A 17,911-nucleotide genomic window follows, 5' to 3' on the forward strand; every position below is an offset into this window, starting at 1 on the left:
AGTCGGGTATGCAGCATTGGGGGCGGGGAGCAGAGCCATCTTTACATGGTGTCCTGCCAGGTTTGCTTGCCATTCCCCCATGCAGCCTCTGCACAGGGAGGAAGTAATTACAGTTCTTCACTTCCTCCCGATTGGAGACAATTATCTCAGCCCTACTGCCATGTCTGAGGTTCCTTCAATGATAATAACAATATACAGAGGTAAAAGATCACAGAAATAACTCCTGCCAAGCAAGCCTTTATCACAGCGAACGGGGAGCCTGACAACCAGAATTATGCGAATAGTCATTTAAATAAGAAATAAATATTAAAGTCGCCTGACAGAAGGGCTGACAGAAGCAGAAGATGATCTGATTATTGCAGGGTGTCTAATTATTCACACCCACCATCATACACTTTACAGGACTTTGAATGAATACATTGGCACTGTAGATGTTTGCAGACTGGCGCATCATGGGAAATTAAGTCCTGAAAAACCTGCCGCGCTAAGGTAACCCAGTTCCCTACTGACAAGGTTATTCAGTAAAGTGTGAATTATCAGAATCAGTGAATTTCAAATTTTAGGCTGAATTGAAGACTTGGATAATTATTACAGTTTAGGCATTTGTGACAATTCTCATGGTTTAATAAGAGGAGAGTGCCGAATGTTACGGTACTTCTAGAAGGTAGAGTATGTTTTGGCTCCAACATGAGCCTTTGGCAAGTCTAGTTTAAAACTGTACAGTGCCAAATGCTTCCAAAATGAGACTTTTCCTTTTAGAAATTTCCACTTGAATTTACCCGGCTAGTCTGGAGGCCAATAGGACCATCTCGCCTTGAGAAATGGGAGATGCTGTTTGGAAAACTTGAAAAATTATGATTGATATTCTTTGAGAATATAAAGAAAAACAAAACGGGGGGCTGAGGCAAATCTTCTTTTAACACTGTCTGAGTGCCCATTCCTGTCTCTGTACTAACAATTGTTTGTAAGCATTACTCGGTTAGCCAATCAGATCGAAGAAATTATGCTTAGAACAAAAAAAGCAGACAATCTTTACAGAATTGTGAAATATAGAACTTACTCACCAGAGCTGGCAGAACCATGTCAGCCAAGTAAACAAAGCCGGCCCCGACAGCAAATCCCACTGCTGCTGGGAGGAAAGCAAATCGCCCATATTGTCCAGACTCTTCTACTAACTCTATAGCGGGGGCCAAGAGAGACCAGTACGAAGCAGCCAGCATCACCTGAAATACAGAGAGAAAGGAGATTACACCAGGGTTTGACAGATTTGCTTGGAATCTAGGAGTCAGCTAAAAAATAAATAAAAAAATAAAATAAAAAATAAAAAAAAGTTAGGAGCCAGGTTTTCTTTTTGTTAAACCAACAAAGCTTTATTTTTAACGATGAAAATAAGAGATCTTAAAGGGACACTATAGTCACCAGAACCATTATAGTGGTTCTGCTGTCTATAGACTGCCCATGCAGGCCTTTTAATGTAAACACTGCATTTTCAGAGGAATGGCAGTGTTTACATTGCTCCCTAGGGACACATTCAATGCCAGTTACTCAGACAGCCACTAGAAATGCTTCCTGGGTCATCTGGGAAGACTTTAGGGAGTGTGTCATCTGTTGAGACCATTTTCCAATTGTCCCTGATGACTCTGGACACAGTAGGTGACAATTGATGGAAGGTCATGGGAAACACCATCCTCTGTGGATTATTTACAATCCGAGGTGCGTGGGCTTCTCTAGCCTCTTTCAACGCTAGCTCAAGGACATTGCGCTTATATCCACGATTGAGAAATCTTTGTTTCATCTCATCTAGCTGTCTTTCCATCATATCTTGATTGGAATTATTCCTGATAACTCTAAGGAACTGTGCTTTCGGGAGGGAGTTCTTAAGTGCCTATGGGTGTGCACTCTGGGTGTGTAAGGTGTTGCGATCGGTGGGTTTGGAGTATAGCGAGTATTCAATCCCATGTTCCCCCCTCCAAGTTCTAGGTCCAGGTAGTGGACACTATCTTGACTAATGTTGGCTGCTAGTCTGACTGGCGTGGGTAGTTTGTTCAAATGTTCAACCATGGCTGATGCCTCTGTCAAAAAGCCAGTCCATACTATGAGCAAATCGTCAATGGAACGAAAATATCCCGCAATATTGTGTCCAAACTGTGACAATATGTATTTTTCTTCATTAACATACATGTACGAATTTGCGTACATGGGGGCCATAGCTGAACCCATTGAAGTACCAGCCACTTGCAGAAACCACTTATCTTCAAAACGGAAAGAATTATTTTGAAGCATCAACATTAGCATTTCAAGGACAAATACAACAGGAGGGCCTTGATAATTCTTAGCGTGTGTGAGGATTGACCTCACTGCGTCCACTCTGTCATGTGGAGTCACGGTGTACAGACTCGCCACATCCATAGTTATTAAGATGGGATTACCGTATATCCTCGAGTAGAAGTCGAGTCAATTGTCTGTATTATGGCAACTTACATTGCCATAATACAGACAAGGGGCAGTGGGGGCTGGCAGAGAGCGTTTACCTTTCCTGCAGCTCCTGTCAGCTCCCTTCTCTCTCACCTTCGGTCCGTGCAGCTCCCAGGTCAGCTCCACTGCAAGTCTCCCGAGAGACGTGGGTTACCGTGGCAATGCTCCACGCGGCCGCGAGACTTACACTGGAGGAGAAGGGACCGGACAGGAGCTGCAGGAAAGGTAAGTAAACGCTTCCTGCCAGCCCCCTCCGACACAGTGCACACCACTGGACAACCAGGGAGTGAGAGCCCCCCTCCCTGGCCAGCTAACAAGCAGGGAGGGGGGACGATTTTTTTTTTTAAATAATAAAATTTTTAAAAAAAAATAAAATGAAATATATATTAAACAAAAAAATGTAATATTAAAATAATTAAAAAATAATAATAAAAATGCCCACTGCACTCATACACACTGCAAATAAATATTTAATTAATATAGTTTTGGGGGATATAATTTTATTTACAAATTTACCAGTAGCTGCTGCATTTCCCACTCTAGTCTTATACTCGAGTCAATAAGGTTTCCCAGTATTTTGGGGTAAAATTAGGGGTCTCGACTTATATTCGGGTCGACTTATACTCGAGTATATAAGGTACTTGCATCAAACTGTAATTTCGAAATTTCAATCAATAATGTCTAGGTATCCTTGACACAAGTGTGAAGGCCTTCAACTGGCCCTTTAAAGATGTGATCCATACCATTTTGAAATAGGTCCAAGCATCACATCAACAGGGGATACAATGGGACGTCCAGGTGGTCTCTCTGGATGTTTGTGTATCTTAGGGATACGACATATGATTGGCGTACGTGGATGTTTGTGCAAACACTGGTATAGTTGGATATTCATATAGCATGCCATCGAGAGGGTATTGTCGATCCCAAGTTGGATTTCTTTAGTGGGGTCAAACTGTAGTGGACGATACGTGTTATGGTCTTGAACTTGTGCCTGTAATTCTTAAACATAATATTTGTAGTCCATGACAACGATATCCCCCTCCTTTATCCGCTGACCTGATGACTATGGTAGGGTCGTCCGCCAATTGTTTGATGAGACTTTGTTGCCGTTTCGTGATATTGTGGAGTTTGCTCCTGTTTTGTGAAAGGATGGTCTGGGTTAATTTATTTGCGGTGGTCAGAAATGTTTTTATTGATGCTTTATTTGATAGTGGATTAAATGTTGACTTGAGCTTGAATTGATCAACAACTTGCGTGTCAGTTGATGATGATTAAAAAATTCCTTTAAACGCATTGATCTGCCGAATTTAAATAGCTGTACATTCCACAAAAATTGGTTAGGGTGTGCAGTTGGTACAAAAGATAAACCACGACTCAAAAGATCAATCTCCTGTTTATCCAATGGTCTATGAGAAAGATTAAAGATTGGGACTATTTCCTGAGGGGTGGTTTGCCCAGAGGACCAGCTCTTTCCCTTGTGCCCTCTCGTTCTATTCCTTCGTGGCCTACTGTTCGGCTCCAGGTGATGGTGCCTGTGCCTTTGTTCTCTAAAAAAAGGAAAAGTATCCTGGTGTGTGTCACTTTCTGAGGCTGACTCACCAGAGGTTACATCTATGGTAGTTACTTTAGGACGCTGTATCCGCTTACGTGGTCTCAATTATACTGGTTGCACTAGCACTTTGTTTCACTGATTGCACTTATTCCACTTTGAGCACTTTCCATATATACTAGTGCAATTCATATTGGCAATAACTAGCTTGTTATTTACATGGCTCCTAGCTGCACTTTTCATCAAGCTATATCACTTTAAATTACTTATAGTAGTGTTGCACGACTTATACTATTATACTTTCTACTCTATTTAGCACTTTGACTCACTTAAGATCCTCATTTCACTGGTTTCACCAGTCTCTATCATCCTGATCACTTCTTTAGAGCTTTAACAGCCAACAGCACCAGCAGATTGATTCCTGATAAGTTCCTACATGGGTAGCGCTTGCTCGTTGCTGTGGTGACTCAGCTGTGTCCAGCATTGCTATGGCAACGCGTATAATGTGATGACGTCATGCCGTATGGGCTGGGCACTTTTTTGCACTTGGTGGGACGCCGGCGGTTTTCCATCCAGCTGGGGTGAGTTCATTAATCACGTGTTTTACTTATAGTATATAGGGGGGATTATGGTTATGTTTGTATATCTTTTTTGAACCTGAGGAAAGCCCAACGTGGGGCTGAAACGTTGATCATTTTAATGCATACCTAATAAACTTAGACTGGAACAGTGAAAAATATAACAAAAAAGAGTTCCTATGTAATCTCTTAGTTGAAGGATAAGCATACAGTGCCATAAAGAAAGTATATACAAAAGAACATACACACAGCACAGCACATACACAAATTGCTGTGTTGTGTGTATGTTCTTTTGTATATACTTTCTTTATGGCACTGTATGCTTATCCTTCAAATAAGAGATTACATAGGAACTCTTGTTATATTTTTCACTGTTCCAGTTCCTGTACATACTCACTGTAAATAGTATGCCCCGATTAATGCCCCAAGGTGTCTAAAATGCGTTATGTATTTTTGCAACCACTAACTATGCCCCACTTACTGGTTGGTTAGTGTAGCCTTAGATCGTCATTTATCTAACGATTATATTGTAATTTTATGAGGGAACTCTCTTGCCCGCAATGAGTCTAGGACCAGTTACCCCCACTGGTCCCCACGTGGGTACTGCCTAATACAGGTTAATGATACGTCCCAATGCCCACATAACCGCGTCATTTGACGCAGTAGATAGAAGGGCGGGCTCGAGAGGCATTAACCCAATCAGACCGAGTACAGGCACTACCCACTCATAGCACCTTCTCCGTTTTCGTCAGGTCCGCGTCAAATGACGCGGCCGACAATAGGTGGGGCTAGAGAGAAGAAACCAATGAATGACGAGCACACTTGGCGGAACACGTGGGGCATTCAGCCGGCCAAAATTACCCTTTGATTACATTCTAAGGTATTTAAACCGTTACAGGGAACCGCTACAGTTCAATGCTCCTAGCGACTGTAGTAAGGGAAAAGGGGCTGTAGTGGGGTGATATGGGCTGAGGTTGGGCTGTTAAAAAAAAAAAAAAAAAAAAGTGTATACCCCCTCCCTTCCTGAGGCTTGGAGATGGGATGCTGTGCAGACAGTTCCTTCCAGCAGCCGCTGAGGCAAGGATCTGGGCGCGGGCGGGGCCTAAACAGGGGACGAGGTCTTTGCGAGGGTGCAGAGGCTGGTGCTACCGATGTACAAGGGTAGTAGATAGAAGGGCAGCAGCAAAGCAGGGCCATCAAAAGCCCTCTCATCATGCTCACTCGGGTGTCTGGCAGTGTGAGGGGCATTACACAATGCCTCAATATCGAGGCATCATGTAATGCCCTTTAGAGCGGCTGGAAGCAATCACGATCGCTTCCAGCGCTTACATTTTCGGACCGTTTTTTGTCGGACCTTAAGGGGTTAAGCATGCGTGGGATAGGCATAAGGCTATTCTTACTATAAGATAAGGCCAAGGACTAATGAAAGTATCTAGAAAATTGGGCAGACTAGATGGTCCGAATGGTCTGATCTGCCGTCACATTCTATGTTTCTATGTAACCAGTGGTGTATCCTGGTTTTGTGCTGCCCTATGATGTCATATTCCGGCTCCCATCCTCACTCTGCGGCGCGCGAGGGAGCTGAGCAGACCGCTCAGAGGAAGTGCTCCCTCGCTAGCGCCGCCCGCCCAGCAACCAGCCCAGCATGTCAGTTAGCCGCAAGGCTAACAAGACATTTGCCCTGGGCATTTGGGGGCGGCTTTTTTTGCCACCCCTTGGAAAATGCCGCCCAAGGTAAATGTCTTATTTGCCTCGCGGCTAAAACGTCCCTGTATGTAACACTCTAGTGTCCAGAAAACACGTCTGTATTCCTGACTCTATAGTGTTCCTTTAAATTAAATTTTCTGTTATGTTAATCAGTAGGCTTATAAATATATTCTGATGTGACAGATGTTTTATGCAATGTATCAGTTTTTTTCACTTGGCTTTTTGTGGTCATGAACATGCGTTGTATTTTTAAAATTAAAATGAGCTAAAATGGTTATGTTGCTTAGAGTGCCCCTTTAATAAAAGTAAGTAGCATTAAAGCAAAGCCATTGAATCCTACTACGTGAACCTTTCTCTGGGTTCTGAAAATGATCGAAAGACAAACATAATTATAGCCCAAAATGGAATTCCCTTTTCTTTTAACAAGTTCCTAATGCTGAATAAGGAGAAAATTACATGGCGGCACAAGGGTTTTGGGGACTTGACTGTGATTACATCTAAAGATCTTAATTGGTCCTTCAGGAGATAAAAACCAAACAAGTTCAGAGTGACATAAGCGCTTTAAAACATTTCAAACAGCCATTTCAGATTCTCACAATGTCACAGTATTCCGATTGTAAACGATACATAGTTTCCGATTCTCACAATGTCACAGTATTCCGATTGTAAACGATACATAATTTCCGATTCTCACAATGTCACAGTATTCCGATTGTAAACGATACATAGTTTCCGATTCTCACAATGTCACAGTATTCCGATTGTAAACGATACATAGTTTCCGATTCTCACAATGTCACAGTATTCCGATTGTAAACGATACATAGTTTCAGATTCTCATAATGTCACAGTATTCCAATTGTAAACGATACGTAGTAAGAGGACTACGTGCTACGTCTCTTACCTCTTATGCAAAGTTCAAATGGGAAAAATGTCCCAGACTAGTAAAATGGACAGATTTACAGTTATATTTTTCTCCCTGCAAAATCCACTGGCAACAAGAGTTTTTTTTTTAATTTTTGTTTTCTACAGACACCCTCAAAACTGATGGTGCTGAAAGTGGAACTTATCAGGTCCAGGAACAAAGCTACACCGAGAGAGGGGAACTGGCTCACCGGAGCCACACTAAAGGAGCAGTCAACTAAAAGCAATGTGAGCAAATGGCCACCTCATACACAACTGAACGTCTCATTTTACCGAGCACATGACATTTGTTTGCAGATTAAATAGTTAGGAGGAAAAAAAAAATCAGTGATTAGCTTTTTTCATTGTGGGAAGAGCGAATGACTGTGGCGAAACCAGCTTCGCCACTGTGAACTGGAGAGGCCTGGTTGCTAGCCTCCTGCCCTGCGACTACGGCCCCTGGACATATTGCTCTATAAAAACTATATTTGGGCATATTGTACTGTATATTACTGCTACTGGGCCTTTAAGGACCATCCGTGAACTTATTGGGACTTTTGTGATACTGTACCTTTAAGACTGTAGAACATGGTACTTTAACCCTGCCTTTAATATCCTGTATGTAGTTATATGTTGAGTTAACCTGGGATATAGATATGCAGTATTCATCTGATTGTTCGGTAGAATCACTCCATTCAGTATATTGAGTGAAACTACCGAACAACCAGACCACCCAGGAATAAGTGTGCCTCCAATTACCGTTTGCAACAATGTTGCAAACAGGTAATTGGCAATCTATGTAATGTATTCTGTGTCCTCTGGGTGGCCGCCATTCGGGAAATGAACACGTGGCGGCGGCCATCTTAAACTACCGAACAGCGGTGTTTTGCCGTCGAGTGTCTGGAACTAAAATCGGACACTTGACTAGGCAAACACCGCTGAGACCTCCATACTTCCAGAAATTCGTATAGAAACTACCGAATGACCCGCCGTTCGGTAGAAAGAACCCCACAAACAAGGGAATTCATTCAAACCCTCTCCAGGCTCTATAACACAGGCAATTCGTCTGTTTTCATTCCCTTGTTTGTGACCGACCGCAGGGCCAAAATGCATGGAACTGTTTTCGGATACTTTACCCATGCGGTCGGTCAAATCTTTGGAACCCCATATCTCCCGAACCGTTCATCCGAATGACCTGATTCTTGAATATGTTGTCCCCCTGAATAAGGGCTATCAGGGGATACCTGTGGAGGTGTAGCATATGTATTTGGGGTACATCCAGGAATTGGGGAAAAGGGTGTACGGTATAATTATGTTAAGTGTTAATCTAAGGGGAGGAAATGTGTGGGAGGTACATTCATGTGATTGGTTAATTTCATCCTCCCCCTGGGAGTGTCCTGTATGTACCTGTTTGTAATAAAAGCCAGGCTGGGTGTCCCAGTCCATAGTTCCTGTTTTACCCTCAAAGTGATGTGTCGTCTCATTATTGGGGGGGAAGGATTTATTGCATGCTGTTCCAGTTGACTGCTAGGAGTACAAGCCTATTCGTATGGTTCCTATTCAATGGTCTACAGCATTCATATGCTTGGGAGAATTTAAAAGGTTTCTCGGATCCAGTGTTCGTGTGTCTCCAGTCGGGAGAATGGTGTTTGCAGTAGCTGCCTGTGCATCTGGAAAGGGGATTATCGCCTAAACTGGGTTTTACCCTCGTGTAAGTGAAACGGTCCGTTACAATGACCAAATAACCTTAATTCCTTAAGGACCACACTTCTGGAATAAAAGGGAATAATGACATGTCACACATGTCATGTGTCCTTAAGGGGTTAAAGGGACACTATAGTCACCAGAACAACTACAGCTTAATGTAGTTCTGGTGAGTATAATAATTCAGGCTTTTTTCATGCAAACACTGCCTTTTCAGAGAAAAGGCAGTGTTTACTTTGCCTCTAAGGACACCTCCAAGTGGCCACTTCTTAGATGGCTACTGGAAGTGCTTCCTGGATCAGTGATGCCGAAAAAGCAGCCCTGACGTTCAGCGTCCCCATGCTCTGCATGGGGGCGCTGAATTTTCCTCATTGAGATGCACTGATTCAATGCATCTCTATGAGGAGGTCCTGATTGGCCAAAACGACATTTGGCCTGCCCCCGTGCCGATTTTAGCCAATCCAATGCTTTCCCGGGAAAACATTGGATTGGCTAAAAAAAAAAATCTGCCATTCTGATGATGTCACAAAAGGGGCTGAGCCAAGGTGGGCAAACCCACGCGGCGTGGAAATAAGGTGAGTTCTAAACTTTTATAGGGGGGCTTAGGGTTGGCAAGCCACCTAAATGGTGGGTTAAACACTATAGGGTTCCTGACCCTAGTGTTCGTTTAACGCCGTGAAGGAGTTTAAGCATAAGGCTACCCTAGCTATCGATAAGCCCAGGGACTAATGAAAGGATTTAGAAAATTGGGCAAACTGGATGGGCCAATTGGTTCCTATCTGACGTCACATTCTATGTTTTTCTGACCTTAACGTTTCATATGAAAACATGAAGGGGGGGGGGGGGGGGGGGGCAGGCCGCCGAGCCGACTGGAAGCAGATCAACATGGCTCCGGGCCTGCGGCCCTAATAACGCCACTAAATCCGCACATACACTGCTCTGGAGTCAAATATTCAGATGGATTGAGATGGAGAATCACCTCAGCTCCAATCTGATACCAGGCAAAGGCCAACAACATGTCGGAAACACCGGAGCTGAGGCACCCGGCCTACTTGCCGGGACATCAACAGCAAATGACCCTGCACAAGCCGGGACATCAACAGCAAATGACCCAGAATGCATGCCAGCAACATGAGAAACGGCCCCGCTCTCCCCCGGCACGGTGGGGGTAAACCCAGCCACATGGGGACAGCACACACCAAGACGGAAGCCCCCGATTTGGGTCTACACCGATCCCCTACACTGGCAATGGCTGCCAAAATGAGACCCGCCCGACGACCGGACCAAGGAGACACAGGCCAGTATGCTGAGGGACACTTCGGCACATACCTTGGTGGTGGACTGGACCACGGGCGGACTTCCTGGACTGCTCACGAGCCAATATCATGGCTGCCTGACCTCAGGGTGAGGTGGGCACCCGGAGGAGATTGTCCCCACTGCTGCGAGCCCGGCGGGTGTGGGCAGCATGTGCCTCCGGCGGACCGGTGGCTGAGGGGCCGTGCACCTACCGTCCTGAAGAAGTGTCCGGCACTGGGTGAGATATTCATGGCACCCCATGTACCCACGGGGGTATCGAAGAATCAGGGGAGGTGCAGGGGACACAGGGCCGGCGGCCTTAAGTGGGGGGGCCCGCAGGAGCACATGTTGTCCCTGAGTGCCCACTGAGACACGGTGCTTACGGGGGCAGCCTGGGCGGGACGGGGGAACCGACCCGGGGCCAGACCCCCGGGGAGACCTTACAACACGGAGTGCCCCTTGGCCAATGTGGAAAAACTCCATGCCTCGCAAATCAAGTGAGACTCGATCTTTCCTGTGAGTTCACAGGGCACACAGGTCTGACACTTACGCACCACTTATGGAACAAAAAGAAAAGGGCAGAACCTGACGCTACCCTCATTCAGCCAGCCAGGATACACAGACCTGCAAGGCCACGCGGCCATTAGTTCTGGACATGTTGATAGGCACCCTACAGTAAAAGCTGACCCTATGATCACTAGAGTAGTACCATGACCACTTCTCTTTAATGTGGGAGCCCTTGTGCTATATAAATGATTTGTTTGCTTGCATGCTCCTTTACTAGCACTGCATCATTAGCTACAGCTTACACCAGATTGCACATTATAGTTACCTGCATGTATTTTCATCCCATAATTTTTCATTTTTTATTTTAAATGTTTATTTTTATATGTCCTAATGAGCATTCTATATAAGACTGCATGTTATTACTGAGTGCAACAGGACAGACTGTGCAACAATGATTTTTAACATGTGATTATAATGTTATTGCAGGACCTGCTTGCTAACCATTGCTTAGGCTATCTGGGCATATAGCTACAAGCCAACGCATTGAATAATAGATATCCACATGCATACACCTCAGCCAGGAAATGTAGGCACCCTTCATGATATACACCAGTGTACTCTCTCAGTATAACAACTGTGATATATGTTAGACACTTAGCTTCTGGCTTAAAAGCTACAAGGAACATCTCACTATGATTTACTACAGGGAGTGCAGAATTATTAGGCAAGTTGTATTTTTGAGGATTAATTTTATTATTGAACAACAACCATGTTCTCAATGAACCCAAAAACTCATTAATATCAAAGCTGAATATTTTTGGAAGTAGTTTTTACTTTGTTTTTAGTTATAGCTATTTTAGGGGGATATCTGCGTGTGCAGGTGACTATTACTGTGCATAATTATTAGGCAACTTAACAAAAAACAAATATATACCCATTTCAATTATTTATTTTTACCAGTGAAACCAATAGAACATCTCAACATTCACAAATATACATTTCTGACATTCAAAAACAAATCAGTGACCAATATAGCCACCTTTCTTTGCAAGGACACTCAAAAGCCTGCCATCCATGGATTCTGTCAGTGTTTTGATCTGTTCACCATCAACATTGCGTGCAGCAGCAACCACAGCCTCCCAGACACTGTTTAGAGAGGTGTACTGTTTTCCCTCCTTGTAAATCTCACATTTGATGATGGACCACAGGTTCTCAATGGGGTTCAGATCAGGTGAACATGTCATTAGATTTTCTTCTTTTATACCCTTTCTTGCCAGCCACGCTGTGGAGTACTTGGACGCGTGTGATGGAGCATTGTCCTGCATGAAAATCATGTTTTTCTTGAAGGATGCAGACTTCTTCCTGTACCACTGCTTGAAGAAGGTGTCTTCCAGAAATTGGGAGTTGAGCTTGACTCCATCCTCAACCCGAAAAGGCCCCACAAGCTCATCTTTGATGATACCAGCCCAAACCAGTACTCCACCTCCACCTTGCTGGCGTCTGAGTCGGACTGGAGCTCTCTGCCCTTTACCAATCCAGCCACGGGCCCATCCATCTGGCCCATCAAGACTCACTCTCATTTCATCAGTCCATAAAACCTTAGAAAAATCAGTCTTGAGATATTTCTTGGCCCAGTCTTGACGTTTCAGCTTGTGTGTCTTGTTCAGTGGTGGTCGTCTTTCAGCCTTTCTTACCTTGGCCATGTCTCTGAGTATTGCACACCTTGTGCTTTCGGGCACTCCAGTGATGTTGCAGCTCTGAAATATGGCCAAACTGGTGGCAAGTGGCATCTTGGCAGCTGCACGCTTGACTTTTCTCAGTTCATGGGCAGTTATTTTGCGCCTTGGTTTCTCCACACGCTTCTTTTGACCCTGTTGACTATTTTGAATGAAACGCTTGATTGTTCGATGATCACGCTTCAGAAGCTTTGCAATTTTAAGAGTGCTGCATCCCTCTGCAAGATATCTCACGATTTTTGACTTTTCTGAGCCTGTCAAGTCCTTCTTTTGACCCATTTTGCCAAAGGAAAGGAAGTTGCCTAATAATTATCCACACCTGATATAGGGTGTTGATGTCATTAGACCACACCCCTTCTCATTACAGAGATGCACATCACCTAATATGCTTAATTGGTAGTAGGCTTTCGAGCCAATACAGGTTGGAGTAAGACAACATGCATAAAGAGGATGATGTGGTCAAAATACTCATTTGCCTAATAATTCTGCACACAGTGTATGGCCACACGATGCCAGACAAATGTACCGCTTTGGCCACAAAAGAGTTAAAGCACTATAACTATAACTAACTATACTGAGTACAGCAAGTTAAATGTGTTAAACATGCCACCTCTCCTTATTGGGGGGAGCCAGTTTGCATTTCACATGTTTTTTATATATGTTTTATGTATATAGAATCTAAAGGCAGTCACACTGTGATAATTATTGCTCTTTGACATATTGTAAGCGAACACTAGGAAGATAGTGCTAGCTCAACTACAAAGACGGCTCCTTATACTGGAAACTTAACCGCATGCTCGGACAGACAGAATCAGACTATGCAATGAAGTGTAGGGTAATGCTTTTGTAGATGTACTGAGCTATGTTTGATGATAGATGAAACTCGCCTGTTAGAATCATAACCTACAAGGTGCTAATACCGAGCTCTATGTAAAGAGTCAATTTCTGTATCCCTTAGCTGGAATAGCGCCACCAGCAATAGCGGGGTAACGTAGTAAGACCACTCAGCCTAACAGTGCATTCACCTATGTATCGCTTGTTTATTTTGACTTCAATGCCTCTGCGCAGGCAACGAAATGTTATTTTTACCGATTCATAAAATGTCTGCCTACGCACTCTTGCGACTCTAATAAACAAATTCAAAAAATAAAAAAAATTAAAAAATTAAAAAAAGGAGAAAAAAAAAAAATATGAATGTTCGTTATAAGGTGCATTTCATTATTTTCACTATTTTTGGCTCCCTATAAAGAGGTTTATACTTCAATAACGTAAGTTTTCAGTGCGGACCGCCATTGTAGCACCATTTGTAATGATAAGCATCAATATAACTCGGGATTACAGCACTGCAACTGAGGGATTTACACTGATATCCAACAAACATGGACAAAAGAAATATGTAACTTCCTGAGCCCCCAGACCTATTTCTGACATATTACTTTAAAACAGTGATTTATGAACAGTGCTGCAATAATGCTGCTCTCTAACAGAGTCATTTCAGTGTCATTCATAAGGCACATTCATTAGTGCATGATGGCACCATGTAAAGGTGCCATGGGGGTCAACTTTATATGGAATATGCTTCCCATCAGTGTTCCACATTAGTGAAATCCAAGACCCCTCTACCAACAAGAAAAGGGCTGCCCCGCCAAGGCTATTAAGGTCACCAGAGTCCCACCACAGGTAGGACGGGCAAAATTCCTGGTCAGATAGGACTTGAAATGACTTAGAATGGGGGACCCCATGTTATCCCATTGCTATCCAGGGGAATGGGGAGAGAGTGGGAGAGGGGGGGGGGGGGGTGAGACCAGTTAAACGAGCACATCTGAGCTTTTACAGATTACTTAGTGACCATTCACTTTCTTTAAATGGCTCCAAATTAATCAGTATTTAGATAACCCCACTTATCATACTCTGTTCACTGTAAAGAGACATACACATCGAGATTGCATATGTCTATCCAAGGAAGCAAATGTGTTTTTACTCTCTCTATTGATTAGCACCTTGTATGTCTCTATGAAACACTTTCCGGCATTTTCTGTCTCCATATTTTTCTGTAACAGGCACCTGCATTATGTAAATCGTCTGTGAAAGGTCAGTGGGTGTAGAGTAGCCATTACTGCTCAACATCTGCAGTCAGTAAGCAATGTCCAGCCTATAAAAGGGATCTACACCACTGAGTGCATCCTTTCTCCAACAGCAGAACCCAGAACTTTGGCTTAAAGTGTAAAAGTGTTAATTGTTCAGTGAATAAACCCGAGGACGTAATATTCTGCTATGTATTGTTGTAGACAACAAAGCCAACTGCACCCAAATACTGCAGTAATCTAAACTAGTGAAGGCTCGACAAATCCCAGATGTGAGGTCGCCGTGGCGAGTAGGAATTCGGTCCTGGCACCTGGGATTTGTGAGCCCGTTCACTATGAGGAAGATGGCAGGCTCAGGAACTGTAATTTCTTGCTCTGCTCCTTCGCCCTGCAGTGATGTCAGGAGCTGGAATATGACATCACTCCACCCGGTATCAGTAAACAGCACAAAAGGGAGCAGAGCAAGAAGAAGAAGAAGAGCGTAGAAGATCCAGTCAGGACTTCATTCAAAATAAAAAATATAATTTATGAGTGTTTGAGTAAATGTGTGTGTGTCTGTTTAGGTTATCAACCCACCTCCGATAACATGGAATGGGTGATTCACCTTTTTATCAACGCCGTGCCGGTCTTGCCGCATCTGGCCTGCCCTACATGATTGAGATCAGCAATCTTGATAATCTCAGCCAATCCAATGCTTTCCCGTAGGAAAGCATTGAGAGGCTATTGAACATGCGCAGAAAAATGCAGTGTTGGGCCAATCAAGTACTCTGTGGGGAACATTAAGCGCCTCCATGCAGAGCGTGGAAATGCAGAATGTAGGCGCTGCACACTGTGCAGCACTGATCCAGGAAGCAACTCTAGTGGCTCTCTGAGTGACTGTCATTAGAGGTGCCACTTGGCAACAAAGTAAACACTGTTTTGTATTGAAAAGTTAGTGTTTACATTGAAAAACCTTCAGGGACAGTGTATAAACACTAGAATCACTACATTAAGCTGTATACTGTACATGAAGCTGTAGTGGTTCTGGTGACTATAGTGTTCCTTTAACCCCTTCATGACGGGTGACGGACGAGGTCCGTCATCCTGGGGATGCCCTTAACGACGGGTGACGGACCTTGTCCGTCACGCGGTAAAATTAACCCCAGATCGCCGCAATCGCGGCGATCGTGGGGTTAATGGTGCTCCGGTCTGCCTCTGCATTAGAGGCAGACCGGGAGCACCGGATCGGGCTGTCCCAGCTCATGTGCCCGCTCTGACAGCATGTCAGAGCGGGCACATGTGCTCTGTATACTCACCTCCGCCTCCCTGCACTTCCGGGTTCAGTGTGAAGTGCAGGGAGACGGATCTTCAGTGATCCTGCCCCCTGGTGTTAAAAAAAAAAAGTTAAATTAAAATCCCACCCCCCTTTACCCATATTAATACAAAATTAACCCCTTCCCTGCCAATTGATCACCGACTACAGTGATCAATTGGCAGGGATTACATTTTAATATGATCTGATTTTTTTTTTAACCCCTGAGGGTTAATTCTTTTTTTTTTAACCCTCAGGGGTTAAATTTATTTTATTAATTCATTTAAATATTTTAAAATTATAAATTTAGCTAGCTGGGGAGGGTGGAAGTTAGTGGGGAATTGGGGGATTTAGTGTTAGGCTAACTAGGGGTTAACGTTAAAAAAAAGTTTTAAAATAAGCTTTAAAAAGTAAAAAAATTAAGTAAAAAAAAAGTTTTAATAACGTTTAAGTAAAAAATACAAAAAAAATAAACCCTTTACCCAGTCCAAATAAAAATTAACCCCTTGCCTGCCAGTCTATCACTGCCTACAGTGATCAAAATACAGATCACAGTATTATACTGTGATCTAATTTTTTTTTAACCCCTGACGATTAACTTTTATTTATTTTTTAACCCTCAGGGGTTAAATTAATTTAATTAACTAATTTAAATATTGTATAATTAAATATTTTGCTACCTGGGGTGGGTGGGAGTTATGGGAAAATGGGGAATTTACTGTTAGTGCTGCTTACTGCTAGTTAGGGGTTAACGGTAAAAGAAAAAGCTTAGAAAAATGTTAAATCTGTAAAAAAAAGTTTTACGAAAGTTTAGGAAACTTTAAAAAAATGAATAAGCAAAACAAAAGTTTAAAAAATAGTTTTAAAAAGTAAAAAAAGTTTAAAAAAAATAAAAAAATACATTTAATAACGCTCATTACCACTACACCTGGTACAATCTAGCGGAAAAATGATCCCACGCTAAGGTTCAAAATATGCCTTTTGAAATACCCTGGGATGTCTTCTTTAAGAAATGGTATGGCTTTATGGGGTATTTGGATTATATAGCCTGGTAAAATACTCTAAAATGGAACATGGGCACAGCGTAAAAATTTAAAAGTTTGAAAAAAAATGGAATGGCTGTGTCCCAAATGTGCCCCTCCGATGTCCACATATACCTGGCAAAGGTACATACGGGGGTATTTTTGTACTCAGCCGACATAGCTGAGCAACATATAAAGTATTATAGAGTGGTGGTACACATAAGGTTTGCAAAATATACTGTGCAAACTCACTTTGTGTGTCAAAAAGGCAGAAAAAACGCTTATTACCACTACACCTGGTACAAGCTAGCGGAAAAATTATCCCACGCTAAGGTTCAAAATATGCCTTTTGAAATACCCTGGGGTGTCTACTTTAAGAAATGGTAGGCCTTTGTGGGGTAGTTTGAATTTAAAACTTACGAAGATGCTTGGAAATTGCACATAGGTCCAGCGTCAAAATTCAAAGTTCTGTAAAAACTGATATGGCTTGGTCTCCAATATGCCACTGTAGCTTCACAAAATAGTGCCAAAGACATTCATTGGGGATGTCTTTTTACTCAGAAGACTTAGCTGAGCATAATTTGAAGGTTTTGAACTTAGTGGCACATATGAAATATACAAAATGCCCAGCAAAAATGCAATCCGTATGTCAAAAAATGCACAAAATTATTTTTTACCACATACTTTGGCATATATTGGTGAATAAATGGGGGCATGCTAAGGCACAATATGCACCTTATGATATACCCTGGAGTGTCTACTTTTACAAATGGTAGGCCTTTGTGGTTTTTTTTGAACAGTCAAACTGTTATAATACCCCAAATGGAAGCATAGGCTCATTAAATCCGTCTCTCAAAATTCAACTGTGAATACTGAAAAGGACAGGTCTCCTGTATGGCACTGTAGCTTCACGAAATAGTGCCATAGACATACAATGGGGGTGTCCTTTTACTCAGAAGACTTAGCTGAGCATAATTTGGGGGGTCTGAACTTAGTGGCACATATGAAATATACAAAATGCCCAGCAAAAATGCAATCCGTATGTAAAAAAGGCACACA

The 17,911-nt window shown here is 43.0% G+C and overlaps 1 protein-coding gene across 1 annotated transcript in view; it reads right to left on the reverse strand.

Annotated features, from left to right (window-relative positions):
• The window catches only part of SLC39A11 (solute carrier family 39 member 11), a 308,809-nt gene that overhangs the window by 239,797 nt on the left and 51,101 nt on the right, over positions 1 to 17,911 (reverse strand). The window contains exon 4 of the mRNA XM_063456363.1: positions 1,065 to 1,223. Coding sequence (XP_063312433.1) covers positions 1,065 to 1,223 — 159 coding nt within the window. The remainder of the gene's footprint in view (positions 1 to 1,064; positions 1,224 to 17,911) is intronic.

The sequence above is a fragment of the Pelobates fuscus genome, chromosome 5 (assembly GCF_036172605.1).
Source record: "Pelobates fuscus isolate aPelFus1 chromosome 5, aPelFus1.pri, whole genome shotgun sequence".
Classification (NCBI taxonomy): domain Eukaryota; kingdom Metazoa; phylum Chordata; class Amphibia; order Anura; family Pelobatidae; genus Pelobates; species Pelobates fuscus.